Source organism: Pteropus alecto, unplaced genomic scaffold, assembly GCF_000325575.1.
Source record: "Pteropus alecto unplaced genomic scaffold, ASM32557v1 scaffold123, whole genome shotgun sequence".
Taxonomy (NCBI): Eukaryota; Metazoa; Chordata; class Mammalia; order Chiroptera; family Pteropodidae; genus Pteropus; species Pteropus alecto.
Window position 1 is genome coordinate 8,194,887 of NW_006433950.1, and position 15,741 is coordinate 8,210,627.

Below are 15,741 nucleotides of genomic sequence, written 5' to 3' on the forward strand. Positions count from 1 at the left end.
GAGGAGACAGAAAAAGATGCCTCTACCACTAAGTGGTACAAGTTAAGGCCTAGAAAGTCTCAGAAGCGAAGGGTGGGGGTAACTGTGATGAAGGCCCAGAATTCAAGAGCTAAAATGAGTTGAACGATGTCTTCCAGAGCACAAGCAGAAAAGCTTGACTCATGAGGTCAAGAAAAGAAAACCCAAACAAGAATCTGGCAGCTTCAGGGAGAGGTATCGCAACTTTAGGACTTGAACAGCTGGTCTTTGGAACTAATGTAACCATAACTCAATGTCATTCATCATTAAGATCTAACTTGTTTTCCTTGCTTAGGTTTGTGCTCCCCAAAAATACTTCTGGATGTTTCCCTACGTATTTCCAAGAGATGAAATGACCAGAGCAATTTCAAAACCAGACATTTGAAAGTTAGTGGTTTATGAGCACTATACGTTGCTGTTTTGGTCTAAAACATGTCTTTTGGAAATCTGGATATAAATCAGACCCTTTTGCAATTGCTTTGAGAAAACCAATTTCTAGGCCTATAAAACCAATTGGCTGTGGTAACTTTACTAAGGTGCAGACATCCTAGATGACATATCTATTTCACATTTAAAGCGGTAATTTTCAACCACCCTAGAGTCATTTCAGAATGGAGAACATGTTTTAAACAAATGCCCACCACCCAACCTTCACAACCTCCATTCAAGAATTACTCCTGTAGCAAGCTAGTTACTACTGGGAGTGGTTTACCTTTCTAACATGCTAAGGAACAGGGACAGGTTAAGCACTTTGATTTAGGCTGGGTTCCCCCAGAAGCAGACTCTAAAAAAAGAATTTGTGTGTAACTGGTGATTCCAGGATGCACTGATACGTAAGTAGGGACGTGAGACAAGAGAAGAAAGCTTATACAGGGCACGTTCATAAACCAATCACCACTGAGAGCAACTATGTTTATTTCTACTGAGGACCTCTGAAAGATGGCATGGAAACCACAATCCCAATCACAGGGTAATTCTCAAATACATATTCAGTTGTGTCATTTCTCTGGTCAGCAAGGAAGCTGGGTATGCAACCTCTACTTCTCATGCACCACTTGCAGAAAGCCACTCTATAGCTCTTCAAGCAGAAAGCCTCATGCAGGTGCTTGCAACAGAACTCCTGTTAGTGGCATATGCTAGAATGGTGACTGCCCAGGGAATATGGGTGGGGCACTGACACTTGTTACACACTGACGGTTCCTGATTGGCTTCTCTCCCCTTTGGCTTTCAGCAGTTCACCTTATTTGTCCATCTTTCACAGTTCTTGATGCAGATCTTCTCTTTGCTCCAACCAGAAGAACTAGCAGCTTTCTAATGGCCTATTCTAAAATGGAAGCACTTTACTATTTATCTAATAAGAGCCAAAAATGTCTGTTCCTTTATGAGTTTTATACCTAAAAGGTTTTGTGAATACAATCAAAGAAAACACTTGTTGGAGACTCAAATACAAAGTTCTATTTATTTTAAATAACAAAAGCAACACAACAAAAATCTAACACAGACTTAGCACAAAACTATCCTCAATAAATAAAAACACATTTCTAGTAACCAAGTAAGACTATGAGACTAAGGTTTTGTGTGCATTTTAAACAAAACTGGGCAGTAGAAAGAGAAACATGTGCTAGAGACATGACTGACAGGGACTCAAAGAAAAGAAGAGCCAAAGAGCAAGGTCCCCAAACACTAAGTTAGCAAAGGGAATATGGAGTTTTCAGAGTAGTTTAGAAATCAGAGTTTGGGGTTTGGGGGGTGGGGGGGACAGGGAATGCAAGGGTTTGGCATAGTCCATGTTTGATGTCTTGTAATGAAATCTTTCTATATTTCTAGATTCTTGATTTGAAATCTATCACAATCTAGAGAAGCTTCTACAAATAATTAGGAAGCTCTTTATTCATGTTGCCTGAAAAGACCTGTCTCCTAATTTTCCTCCACTGACTTCATCACTAGCACCTGTCACCAATATAACAGGGGTTCCATGCCAGAAAAGGATTACTACTACATGGGCCAACCTCTTTCTGCTTTAGATTTTCCCTTCATAAACAAACTGATACTGCCAAGGATAGCTCTAAATATATCCAATTACTTTTATTTTTATCCTCCTACACAACTCTGCTTAGCTACAAAATCTAGGACTCACAGAGCAATGACAGCATTGGTCAGAAGACAAGTGTCGGTTCCAACATAATAATCTCTAAAGTTCAATGGTCACAAATTGTTTTTACCACCTCATCTGCCATCTTCTGTTTCTCATTTTCTTGCCAATTATTTCTTTCGGAATTCAATCCTTCGAGCTACATTCTGAGCACCAAATTTTTTGACCAATGCATCTCGGGTAACCTCATCATCTTTTTGTAAATCTAAGTCATCCTGTCGGGACCAAATGGGATACCCATCAGCCCTCTGACCAGACTCTAAAAAGGAGGTAGTAGCCTCCAGCTCACCACTATTTTTCAGGAAGGCCTGTGTAACTGTTGACAGATCCAAGTTAAACTTTTCCATTAACTGCCGGATGATCTTAATGGCAGCTCCCACCTCTGGCGGAGAAACTTTTTCTTCTTCTTCTTCCTCCTCATCAGGCTGGGTTTCTGAGTCTTCCTCAGGTGTGGGTGGATCATCATCACACATTGTTATGTGTATTTCAAAATCTGGGCTCTCCTCCACCTAGAGAAATTGATGAATAAGACCAGTCTAACTGCCAAATCACAAACAATCTTCCAATGTCTGGTCTCTCCCAACTACTACCTCTTGCCCTTTTCACTCCAATCATACTGGAATTCTGTCAATTTCTCTAATATGCCATGTTCCTTCTTACATTTATTCAACTTAGATGTGTGTGTATACGTGTATGTATGTGTATATATATGTATGTATGTGACAGGGCAAGAGTGTGTGCACAGGTGATGGTTATATGTGAGTGCATGTGAATGTGTAATTAACCACAATATTCCAATTGAACACTAGAAGCTACACGGAATATGAAAAACATGTATAAGCACACATGTACGTGTACATGTGTATATTAGATTATTTGTTATAAGTATGACTTCATTCCCAGATTATAAGCTCCATAAGGGCAAGAATTATATATTTTGCTCATCATTACATCCCCAGTGCCAACCAATGCCTGCACATAAGTACTCAAAATACACAGCTGTATGATTATACTAGAGCCTCCAAGCTACACTACATTCAGACACATTACAAAGCATGTTAGGTGAGAAGACACCTATGCAGACCATGTTTGAGAGTTGATGAGAGCGTTCGAAAGTTTACGGGAAATTAACCAAATATCAAATAATAAAATTCAGACTATAAAAGGCAATAATTCCTAAATTCTACCAATTCCTATGCATTTCTTCACTCACTGATTACAGAAACTTATTTTCTTGTTTAAGACTGAGGTCTAACCATTTTTCTATGTTAATAAGAAAAGTTAATTTAAAAGATCCTTTTTCTTGGAGAAGATAGGAATATACAATTTGAATTTTTTAAATTACTCATATTTTATGGCTCCTGCCTTTCTCTATTAAATATGGGATTCTAATGGAGTATTAGAAGCTAGACTGAATATGGAAGAGCTAAAAAAAATTCCAAAAGAGCTCTAAATACACAAAAACTAAACTCGCTTGATTAAAAAAGTCTTTTAAAAATTATGTTTATGGTCCATATTTTTAAAACATAAATCATCCTCACTTTGAAAAACTTACACTAAGATGAAAGTACTCATAATGGGATGCTTTATAGTGTTTTAAAAATAATTCTCCCCAACTTTTCTACCTCTCCCCGTCAAGCTTGCCAGCCAAAAAACTAAAAGCTACATACCTAGAACCTAGATCAGTCCCACTTTCCATTTTCCTCCTCCATCCTGAACTTCTCTTTTACCTTTCTAGGTCTCGAGTGTATAAAAAGGGTAGATGGGATGACCAACATCAAAGAAGAATAGAGGTATGAATAAAATAATTAAATCTAGTTAACATACCACAACCTCCTCAAACTCTCGAGTGGCTTCTATAAGCATCTTTTTAACTGCTTCTTCATTCTCCTGGATCTCCTCCTTTACAAATTCTTCTTCAGGCAAGTTGGGAGTTCTCTTATTCTGCGGTTCTAGTAAAGAGAACAGTACCAGATTAGAATGAGCCTCTTTTACAGAAATCAAAAAAAAATAGTGCATGCTGTGAGCTCTAGACCAAGAGAGAGCCTGAACTATTTTTTTCTGTTAGAAGACATCTGATTTTGATCAGAAGAGTAAAACAAAATATGCATGTGCAACAATTTCTACTCTTTCTTCTAGAAAGTTGTACTATCCAAATGGTGATAATTTTACTAGGTTCTGATATGTAAAAAAAACCCCACTCTTCAAGATTAATTCATTTTTTGCTTTGTATTGATAGATTTTGCAAATTAACAAAACTGGGCAATAAATTGGGTTCTCTGGGAACCAGATCCTGAGGTGGAGATTAATATGGAAGGTGTTTATTAGGGAGTGTGCCTGGGAAAACTCATAATGAAAAGCAAGCAGGATGGGCAGACAGAAAAGCTGAGCTGTGAAAGAGTGCCAACAAGGCCTCAGCTGAAGCTAGAAAGGTCTTTCAGAGTTGACCAAGTTGGGGCATGAGGGCCAAGACTTAGAACTCTACGTAGATCAGTCACTGGATACTAGGTAGCCGTCCTAAGATGACAGGACTTTGGGCAAGTCAGCTCTCTCAGATGCTGAAGGAACATCTAGGGGCACACTACAATCTACCACATACCATCTACAGAAAGGAGAGCCCCCTAAAGCTAAACATCCTCCTCGTCTCCCTTTACTTTGTTCTCTTAGGATTTTGCTCTCTTTTCCACTTAACAAAAACTGACTATTAAGGGGCAGCAAGAGGAAGTTTTTTCATGATAGAACTGTTCTGTATCCTAATTTTTGGTGTGGTTACACAAACCTATACATGTGTTAAAACATATAACTATAAAATGGTATGGCAATTCCCCAAATATTAAACATAAAATTATCATGATCCAGCAATACCATTTCTGGGTATATACTCTCCCAAAATAAAAACAGGGTCTCAAACAGGTTATTACAGTACTCATATTGCAGCATTATTCACATTAGCCAAGAGACAAAAATAACCCAATGTCCATCAATGGATGAACTGATAAAATGTGGTGTATACATACAATAGAATATTCACTCTTAACAAGGAATGAAGTCTGACACGACACATTATGCTAAGTTAAATAAATCAGACACAAAAGGACAAATATCGTATAATTCCACTTATATAAGGTACCTAGAGACATCAAATTTGTAGAAGGTAGAATGGTGTTTGTCAGGGGCTGGGGGAAGGGAGAAATGGGGAGTTAGTGTTAAACAGATGTAAGTTTCAGTTTTTGGGAGATCAAAAAGTTCTGGAGATAAATGGTAATGACGGTTGCCTGACAGTATGAATGTACTTAAGGCCACTAAACACTTTAAAATGGTGAAAGTGGCAAATTTTATGTATTATATATAGAATTTACAATAAATTTTTAATTTTTATTTTTCAATTACAGTTGACATTCAATATTATTTTATATTCATTTCAGGTGTACAGACAGCTTAGTAGTTAGACATGTATATAATTTACAAATAATTATATACCCAATAAGTCTAGTACCCACCTAGCACCATAGTTACATTGACTATATTCCCCATGCTGTACCTCGCCTCTGCATGACCATTTTCTACCTACCAATTTGTACTTCTTAATCCCTTCACCTTTTTCATCCAGCCCCCCAATGCCCCCCACCTGACAACCATCAGTTTGTTCTCTGTATGAATCTGTTTCTGTTTTGTTTGTTTGTTCTTTAGATTCCACATATAAGTGAACTCATATGGTATTTGTCTTTCTCTGACTTATTTCACTAGGCATAATGCCCTCTAGGTCTTGTCCATCCATGCTGTCGCATAAAAAACACATTTTAAAAATGCATAAAATGGTCTACGGCCATGCCACCCTAAACACGCCCAAACTCGTCTGATCTCGGAAGCTAAGTGGAGTCGGGCCCGGTTAGTACTTGGATGGGAGACTACCTACAAGACCGGGTGCTACAGGCATTAAAAATAAATAAATAAAAATGCATAACATGCACACAAAAATAAGTCAATTTTCTTTAATTTAAAAAATAGTAATTAAAAAAAGTCTTATCTTTTAGATAGGTGCTGAAATAGATAAAATGGTATGATGCCTGACATCTGCTTCAAAATAATCCCAAAAGTCTGGATAGAAAAATATAGATGAAAAAAATTGGCCATGAACTATAATCAGGTTAAAGTGGGTGATGGGTACATGCATCATGGTTCATTATACTACTCTACTTTTGTAAATGTTCAAAATTTTCTATAAAATGAATAAATTATGGTTCAGTCACATAATACAATGCAATCAATGAAGAATGAGGCAAAGCAATGCACACAAGAAGACTTCAAGATCTATTAAGTTTAAAAAAAAGCGAACTGCAAAACAAACTGATTTCTAGTGTGCTAATATTATTATAAGCAGAAAAAGACACAAAACAAGGATGATAGTAGTGTTTGCTCTGGGAGAGAAACCAGTGGAAGAGGTTTATGGCAGGGAGATTTACTTTTCCCTATATACCCTTTAGTACTAAGTACAGCTGTAGGATAAACTTCCTAGAAGCAATATTGTCATGTTTAAGGAAACATGCATTTTAAACATCATTAGATGTTTTCAAAATGCCCTTCAAGAAATTCTACCAATTTCCTTCTATTAACAATGTAAGAGCGTACTTGTTTTCACATACCTCACTAACTTTGGATATTACTCATTTTGTTAATTTTTGCCAATCTGATAAAACATGACATTTCTTTTGTTCTGGTTTCCTGTTTTAAAAAACAATATACACATTATTTCACAATTTCCATGAGTCAAAAGTCTGGGCATGGCTATCTGGTTCGCTGTTCAGGATCGTTTGCTTTTATACTCGGTATCGGTATTTCTGCATTTATTGGCCATCTATTTCCTTTTCTATAAACTTCCTGTTCCATTTCCTTTCCTTATTTTTCTACTAGTTTTTCTTTCAGTTACTAACTTCTGCAAGCTCTCTGGACATTAAGGAAACCAACTGTTGCAATGTATTGAGAGTATTTTTGCAGTTTGCTCTATCACAAGACGCTTTTAATTTTAAGTAATCAGATACATAAAACTTTAATTGTTCTTGGTTTCAGGAATATCATCACGCTAATACCAAAAAGTATATGTACGTCTTAGTCATTTTAGGACTTTAGTTTTTACTTTTAAATAGCTAATTATTAAATATTGAGTTGGGTGAATTCAGATTAATCTTGTTCCAAGTTTCAAATGGCTTGCAAGTAATCCTAACATCACTGATTTAAAAGCAAGGCCCTACATGATCTACTCCGATGATACTCCTAGCCCTGTCCTCTCTCCTAGAATTCTCCCTCTTGCTTACTCCATTCCAGCCACACTGATCTTCGTTGCTCCAAGAACACACCAACCATATTTCCACCTCGGGACTTTTGCATTTATTCTCACTACCTGGAACACTCTTCCTCAGATAACCACCTGGCTTACTCTTTCATTTCTTTTGGTCTCTGCTCAAATATCAGCTTATCATAGTGACTTTTCCTTCTTACCTTATAGAAAACCACCTCCTCCCCAACCTTTACCCTGATTTTTTCTCTATAGCACTTACCACGTCCCAGCTAGCATATTAAGCTCCATGACCACAGGGACTTTTACTTTTGTTATATCCCAGCAGGATAAGTGTCTGGCACTCAAATATCTGTTGAATGAATAAATCTAACATGTCATTTTTACCAAAAACAAAATTCCTACTAAGCATATTCGACAGGAGAAATAGATTTCACCTGCCCAGACTTCAACTGTTACAAGGAATTGCCAGACAAGGAAAGAGAAGTGAGGGAAAAGCATGCTTCTTTAAACAAAAGGTTTGACAACTTAAGTAGTCAATAGCCATAATATCAAAAATGAAGCATCTTAATGGCTCTGCACAGTGTCCTAACTCCACTTGAATCTCGACATTTAACTCAATTGCGTCAAAAATTCACTTCACTCATGAAACCAAGAAGCCTTCTTACATGAACACACGTTAAGCCAAAACAGGAAAATAAACTGATCCAGTATGTCTTTAAAACTGTTTATACTGAATCTACCTGAATAAAGGATATTTTTAAAACTAGTGGTTGTCAGAGGGGAGGCGAAACAGGTGAAGATTAAGAGGTAAACTTCCAGCTACAAAATATATATTTTTTACATTGAACGACATAATGTACGGCATAGGAATGTAGTTAATAATATTGTAATAACTTTTGTACACCTGAAAGTAATATATTGTATTTCAACTATAATTCAATAATTAACATGAGTCTCATCTCTGAAAACACCCAAGAAGCTGATTTGCCCGCTACCTCTGGGGAACAAAACTGGATAGTTTGTGGGTAAAAAATTTTCTACATACACTACCCTTTTTGTACCATTTGGATAGCGAACCATGTCGATATCCTAGTTATTGGAAATTAGAGATTAGAAAATGGTGCAAATTTAACCCAGACGTCGAAAGGGGGAAGGGCCAGGCAAAAGTTACGGAAGACGCCAAAATGGACGCCAGGAAAAGGGAAAGACGCCCCGCCCACACCAGCACAGGTGAGAGCAGAGGGGCCCGTTGGTTAGCAGCAGGTCTCACCCCCGCTATCAGCGGCCTCCGCGTCCTCCTCAGCTTTGCGCTTCAGTTTCTGGGAGGAAGGGCTCACTGGGGCGTCCCCCAACAAGTACTTATGCTCCTGGCCCCGCAGGTGCTTTAAGTAGCGGTCCTTCAGGGACTGCCACGAGTGCTGGGTGAGCGAGCTTTTCTCCATCGCTTTCCACAAGGCGTTGCCCGTGACAGAGCTGCTCGAGCGGGCATTTTCCTTCACGTAGGTCAAGATGGCCACGTCGTCCGCGTCCGTGAAGGCGATCCGACCCGTGTGAAGCTGCCGCTCGGGCTCCGCTGTGGCGACGCCCTCGGCCGGAGCCCCCGACTTGGCTTGTGAGGCCGCCGGGGCCAGGCCCAGCCGATAGGCCTCCAGGTCGAGCCTCTCGTTGCGCTCCACGCAGTCTAGAATGTACTGCGTGGAGATGAAGTCGCCCGAGGCCTCGGCCGCCGCCTCTCCGGGCTGGGCCAGCAGAACGGCCCCGGGCTCCTGCACCCGGCACAGGGTACCGCCACCGTGCAGGATGAGGGTCGAGAGTCGGCGCTTCGCCGGGCTGGGACGCACGTAGAAAGACATGGAGCTGCCATCTTCCCTCACGAACAGAGTCGAGGAATGGGTGGGCCCGTTGGGGTCTTTGCCCAGATCCATTGCCTCCGCCATAGGTAACGCCCGAAGAGCTAGAGTTGAGCGACTAGAGAGCAGATAACTACGCTACCGCTCCAGACGCCGAGACCGCGAAACCACGCACTGCGCCTGCGCGACGGCAGCGCACGAAAGTGCCCGCCCCCTCTCCCCGGAAGAGGCGGGGCTTTCAGCCGTGACCTGGAAATTGTGGTAAGACCCTCATTCCTTTCATGTCCGTCCTTTTGCAGAGATGGCTGCGATGCTGGCGGCTGAGGTGAATGTGGACGGCGGTGAGCCCAAACTGAGCAAAAAGTAAGTGTCGCTGCGGGTCGGTAAGGCCTTTGCGGCCAGAGAGTCCAGGCTAGGAGTGCCTCGAGGGACTGGCCGAGGCGGCTGTCCCGGGGGCCTTCCTGCTGGTTTTAGCGAGTACGGATACGCTGGGACGTACACGCTACGTCCCGAAACTACATCCCCCAGAGCTTCCTGGGGTCCAGAGCTGGCGGGGTCTCCCCCCGTCGTACTTCTGGAGTAAGAGAAAGCGGAGAACTGAGAGGTAAATGAAAAGCGAAACTTAATCCCCCCGTTTCTTCCGAGAAATGCGTATTTTGTTATTGAGCCACACCTTGATAAGGAGATTGGAGAAATATTTTAAATACCCTAGCTTTTCAGAAAGACTTAAATTTTTCTTGGCCTCACTAAGGCCATTCTGAACCTTATTAGTTCTAAAACTGTCGCGCGCTTATCCATATGGGTTATTCAAAGGATCTGTGAGTATTGAGGGAATGACCAATGTCTAGCAGTAGGGACTATCAGCCAGGTATAGCAAGCTGTCTTTAGCATTACTGGATATATCTTTGTTAATCCTCCCAAATCCTTGGAATGTGAAGATAAATATAAACAAATAAAGATTAGCCTCTCTTTAACTATGTCTTATATTCTCTACATACTACACACCCTCTTAACTGGAGTTCTTCACAGAACATAAGCAGTGATTTGAGTGAGTTTTCTCAATACTCCCAAAGAAGGTACCTGAAATGAATAGTACCATTCCAGAGGTATAAGAGAGAAGTTAGTTCATTACAGGTAATGGCTGTTTTAGTGTGTTAGGGCTCTTGCTGAACGCTGATAGAATTACACTCACATAAGAGGAAATACCAAAATTTATGATTTGCTAGCACCCTAATATGTTGCCTTGAGAATGTTTGATGGATTTTTATGTTTGGAATCTAGTCTTGGACTTCTGCCTTTGGGAAAATTGATTGCACTTTTTACTGATGCACTTACATCAATAAATAAACTTAGTTGTATGTTGTTGTTTTTTTTTTAATGCCTACAGCGCCTGGTCTTCCTAGGTGGTCTCCCATCCAAGCACTAGCCAGGCCTGACCCTGCTTAGCTTCCGAGATCAGATGAGATCTGGCACATTCAGGGTGGCATGGCCATAGACAAGTAAATGAACTTAGTATTGTAAATCACAGACACCTCCTAAGCAAGGTCTCCACTTGAGAGTACGATTTTAAGGTAAATTGAGGAAAACTGGCCAGTTTTCTTCTGCTGACTTTTCTTAGATTAATTACAACTACCACCTTTTAAAGCAGCTTTTGTGTGTCAGGCACTGTGCTAGAACTATACAAATTTTGTCTAATCTCAATAATCTTGCAAAGAAAGTGTTAAATGTCTAGTTTTCAATTGAATAAAATGAGGCTCCGGGTGATTAAATACATTGCTAAATATAAAATGAGACTCCAGGTGATTAAATACATTGCCGAAGTGTGCATACCTAAAGTATGATCCATCACTGATCCAAAGCTCTGGAGCAGAGATCTAAAATCAAACTCCACAGCTCAAGCTCTTTATACTGATTGCACCGTACTTCATTTTGTCTAAAAGAATTTGGTATTGATGTTCTATATTACTCTAGTGACCATGGGCTAAAATCATTTTATTATTAGCATTTTCTTCTACTTCTTAATTGGTCTTGTAACTTCCTTGATCTCACTCTTAAGACCATTTTATACCAGCTATTTTCTCCAAGTTTATAAACATGGGCTGCCTGACAGGTGGCTCATTTCCAAATGAAAGGCCAAATTTGAATGCAGTAAAGAATGCTATCCCTGTGACTCTGTTGCTTTCCATTGTAATGTAGTCTAAGACCCTTTCAGAAATTCTTCTTTCCTCCTTATTCCTAGACCTCCAAAGAAGTCTTATCTTTGATTCAGAGGTGCTTTTGCGTGGCTTGCTTTTAGCTTCATGAGAGTTCGCAATTGATAATGATATTTCATATTTCAGAAGTGCCAGTAGAGAAAACCCCATGTCAAGGGCTTCAGAAACACTGCTTTATGTCCTGTCTCATGTTTTCTAGACTGTCATGATCATTTCTACCTGTAAGCTAGTGATTGATTTGCTATTGACTTTTGATTCCAGATATGCATTTTGTACCATAGCCAGGACTGAATACGTTCAGTTACAGTTGCTGCAGAGTGCTTCTCCAGTGCCAGTAGAGAAAACCCCATGTCAAGGGCTTCAGAAACACTGCTTTATGTCCTGTCTCATGTTTTCTAGACTGTCATGATCATTTCTACCTGTAAGCTAGTGATTGATTTGCTATTGACTTTTGATTCCAGATATGCATTTTGTACCATAGCCAGGACTGAATACGTTCAGTTACAGTTGCTGCAGAGTGAGTGTTAGGAGTTGCTGTCAGTTAAGAGAGTCTTAAGTAAAATGTTACACTAAAAGGTTTTACAACCTCCCCCTCCCCCCAACCCATAAAGAGTAGGCGTGCTGGTTGGGTGTGTATATACTGTCTGTCCCAACTGACACTACATCTCTGTGTTTCCCGTTAGGTGGTGGTAATCATTAGTTCCAGGGTGTTCTGCCATGTTGACGCAAGCTGCTGTAAGGCTTGTTAGGGAGTCCCTGCGCCAAACCTGGGCACAGTTGGGGCAGAGGGAGCTGCAGCTGTGGCAACTTGCTCCTTTCAGAACGCTTCACAAGGACAAGCCACTTTCTAATAAAAGAAGGTTGGTGCCCATTACCTTTATTCTGGGAGCAAAAGTCCTTCCCTTACATGTCCTTAACTGTTATGCTAAGGAAACAAAAAGCCCTGCTATGAAAGCCAATAGTCCTTTTTTCTCTTTAATCAATTCAAATTCTTAGTCCTTAGAGTCTTGAGATGGCTAGTGGTTCTTATTCTAGAAGTGTTGAAACAAAACCGTGTATGAGTAAAGAATTTCTAATGTAGATTATTTTGTCTTTCTTGTCTTTCTGGAATTTGTTTGCTCCTGAGGTTAACTTGGTTTCTAGTCTTATTTCTATCCCCAGAACCTTTCTGGATTACCCTTAGAATTGATTTTATTTAAAGAGTAACACCTAGTTGAATAGGATTATTTATTAATGCCAGGAAGAACCAGATAAGATTAGATGCCCCTTGACTGAAGTATAGCACAATAGGCTTAGCACACTATTGATGGTTTGAAAGAATGATTAATTCTATTTGAATAATGAGGGTATCCCTCTTCCCAAATCTGTTTGGTTCATGGGTTCAAATAGCAAGGTTTCAAATCTTAAGAGAATACCAAGTCGTGTGAATCACTTTATTTTTTGAGTCTCAGGTGACAATTACCAAGAGTGGATAGTGAGGGATTTGACCAAATCTGTAAGAGTTCCGTCCTGGTGCAGAGAGAGTGAAGAGTTAAGATAGTAAGGGATACTTAGAGCAGCTCACATTTGCATGCTTACTAAATGCTAGAGACAGGGTCATCCCTTTACATACATTATTATCGTCTATTATCCATTTTACAGGTGGAGAGAAGTTAAGTCACTTGCCCAGGGTAACATAACTGATAATAGATGTGTCAGAATTTAGTCTCAGGCAATCTGATTCCAAAAATGGTATATTATTCCCTGCACTATGCTGCTTCGTACACTGTTCTACCCAGTTTGTTGTCAGTCAGGCTCCAGTGGGAAGAGTGAAGCCGTTGTTGAAGGCCATTGTCAATACATTGATCAATGCTGAGGGAAAGATTATCAGTGGACTCTCTCCTTGAACTCTGAAGAGCCACCCTTCCCCACCCAAGACTAACCACTCCTTGAAGAGGGGTAGGGAGGGTTGGCACTCAGCTGGAGATGTTGCCTTATCATATCAGATCTGGTATTTAAGGAGCTTCATATTTTACAGAGGATAGATACCAAACAACTAAGATTTAGTCTGTGGCCTCAGGGGGCTCCCTAGCCTAATAAGCTTGAAAAAAGCCTATCTTGCTGATTTTCTGGGAAACCTTTTTTCCTATTCTGAATATAAACTAATATGTAGAATTTTCTTTGTCCTGGTGTGTTCATTTTAGGTGGGACCTAATGCCAAGGACCTCAGACTGGAAAGCACAGAGAAAGATCTTTTTCATCTTTATTCTAAGCTTATTTTTCCCTTTGTCTCTTTCACCTATAGAGTTTAGTGACTAAGAGACTAGAGGTGGGAGTGTAGAACTGGGCAAGACCATTTCCCTCAGGCTATTCATGTTTTTGATAAATGGCCATGGGACAGGACATAGTAGAGGACTCTTCAGGCAGCTGTCACACTGAACATTTTCATCTTCCCAACAGTGAGCTGAAGAGACGCCTGAAAGCTGAGAAGAAGGTGGCCGAGAAGGAGGCTAAGCAGAAGGAGCTCAGTGAGAAACAACTAAGCCAGGCCAATGCTGCTGCCACCAACCACACCAATGACAATGATGTGGGTGCAGAGGAGGAGAGCCTGGACCCAAACGTGAGTCCCCTGAACCACCACCCTGGCTGGGCACAGGGAAGCTTTTGATAGGGATATGGCAAGTCCCTTAAGACCAGTGACTGAGAAGATAACTAGGAACTGGAATAGGCACTGGGCCCTGGGTCACAGTAAAAGGATGAGGAAGGGCCTGCTGCTCCATCTGGTTCAAAGCACAGGCCCTGAGCATTTTTCTCATCAATTTCCAACAGGCATTTGGGAGAATCTAGTACTCTTAAGTGACTAATCAATATTCCTGGGAACTAGCTGGGCCTTAAAGCAGCCCCAGAGGAAGTCCTCCCTAAAAATGGCTAGAGTATAGTTTGGACCAAAGATTGGCAAAGTGTGGTTAGTCCTCAGGCCAGATCCACTCCCCTTCGCGTACCATCTCAGTCCTCCCTGGTATTGTAAAGAAAATTGTATTAGAACTCTCTCTCCACCCCCCGTCTCCCCTCCCCTCCCCTCTCCTCCTCTTCCTTCCCTTCTTTTCTTTCTTTTTTCTTTCTTTCCAGATGTCTGCAACTGCTTTCATATTACAACAGCAGAATTGAGTAGTTTCATCAGATAAAGTTTGCTGAGCCCTGCTGTAGAATATTCCTTTCTTTAACATCCTCTAGGCCCATGGTCCTGCCTTGGAGAAAAGTCTGATGTGGGTGGGAAAGAAGTTAAGTGACACTCCATGCAGATGTGTCCAGAAGAGTGGTAACCCAGGCTACCTGTACAAATGAGGCTAGTTACTTTAGGCAGGACTCCAGTTTTTCCTTTTGTTGAATCTTGCAGATCTCACTCCGTATCCAATCCTGTGATTTCAAGGGTACAGTGGTGGAGGGGGTGTGCGGCTTGGTTAATGAACCTCAATGTACTGGGGCCAGTCTGAGGCATAATCCATTACTCTGCTAGATGGACCACTGGCCTGACCACCAAGTTCAAATTCTTAAAGGCATTTTCGTTTCACTTTTGTATTTAAATAGCAATACTACAAGATCCGCAGCCAAGCAGTCCACCAACTCAAGATCAGTGGGGAAGACCCGTACCCACACAAGTTCCATGTAGATGTCTCACTTACTCACTTCATCCAAGAATACAGTCACCTGCAGCCTGGGGACCACCTGAGTGACATCACCTTAAAGGTAGCAGGTAGGAAGACTCCATGGCAGTTTGCTGAGCTCCCATAGCAGTGAGGCCCCTCCAGTAGCACAAAAGAAGATCTGGGTTGATCTTGCTCTCAAGTAGGCCTTAATTTATAGAAGGTTAAATGCTATCTTTTATTTGCCCCCCACCCCAAATATAATAAAACTATTAGTTGAGAAAATTTAGAACATTCAAAGAAGCAAAGAGAGAAAGTTTTAATTATCCATGATCCCAACACCCAGAGAGAACCCCTGCCTAAATGCCCAAAAGATTTCTTTTTCTTTAAAGCCCAGTAATTTTACTAAACTATGTCTCGATGTTAGTCATTCTGGGTCAGTATTGTCAGGTACACAATGTGCCCTTTAAATGTGTATTTTTGAGTCTTTTGGGGATGTTATTAACTATTTTAGTTTAATCTTCGTTTCTGAAATGATTTTTTACTTTATTTCTAATTTTTTTATGTCACCTCATCTTTTAGTTTTTCT

General features: G+C 40.6%; 2 protein-coding genes and 1 pseudogene across 3 annotated transcripts in view; 1 reads left to right on the forward strand and 2 right to left on the reverse strand.

Annotated features, from left to right (window-relative positions):
• Positions 1-1,458: 1,458 nt before the first annotated feature.
• TERF2IP (TERF2 interacting protein) lies at positions 1,459-9,498 on the reverse strand. The gene is made up of 3 exons (XM_006908805.3): positions 8,737-9,498; positions 3,998-4,122; positions 1,459-2,679 (listed from the first exon to the last, which is right to left on the reverse strand). Exons 1-3 carry the CDS (start codon positions 9,401-9,403, stop codon positions 2,281-2,283), a joined length of 1,191 nt encoding a protein of 396 aa, XP_006908867.1. The 5' UTR covers positions 9,404-9,498; the 3' UTR covers positions 1,459-2,280.
• Positions 9,499-9,525: 27 nt separating this feature from the next.
• The window catches only part of KARS (lysyl-tRNA synthetase), a 13,950-nt gene continuing 7,734 nt past the window's right edge, over positions 9,526-15,741 (forward strand). The window contains exons 1-4 of one of the 2 annotated variants that reach the window (XM_006908806.3): positions 9,532-9,679; positions 12,213-12,389; positions 13,969-14,128; positions 15,097-15,262. In XM_006908806.3, the coding sequence (XP_006908868.1) occupies positions 12,247-12,389; positions 13,969-14,128; positions 15,097-15,262 (469 nt within the window). In that variant the 5' untranslated portion in view covers positions 9,532-9,679; positions 12,213-12,246. Of the gene's footprint in view, positions 9,680-12,212; positions 12,390-13,968; positions 14,129-15,096; positions 15,263-15,741 lie in introns of both variants that reach the window. The other variant, XM_006908807.3, reaches the window with a different exon arrangement.
• On the reverse strand, positions 10,695-10,813 carry LOC112477383 (annotated as a pseudogene).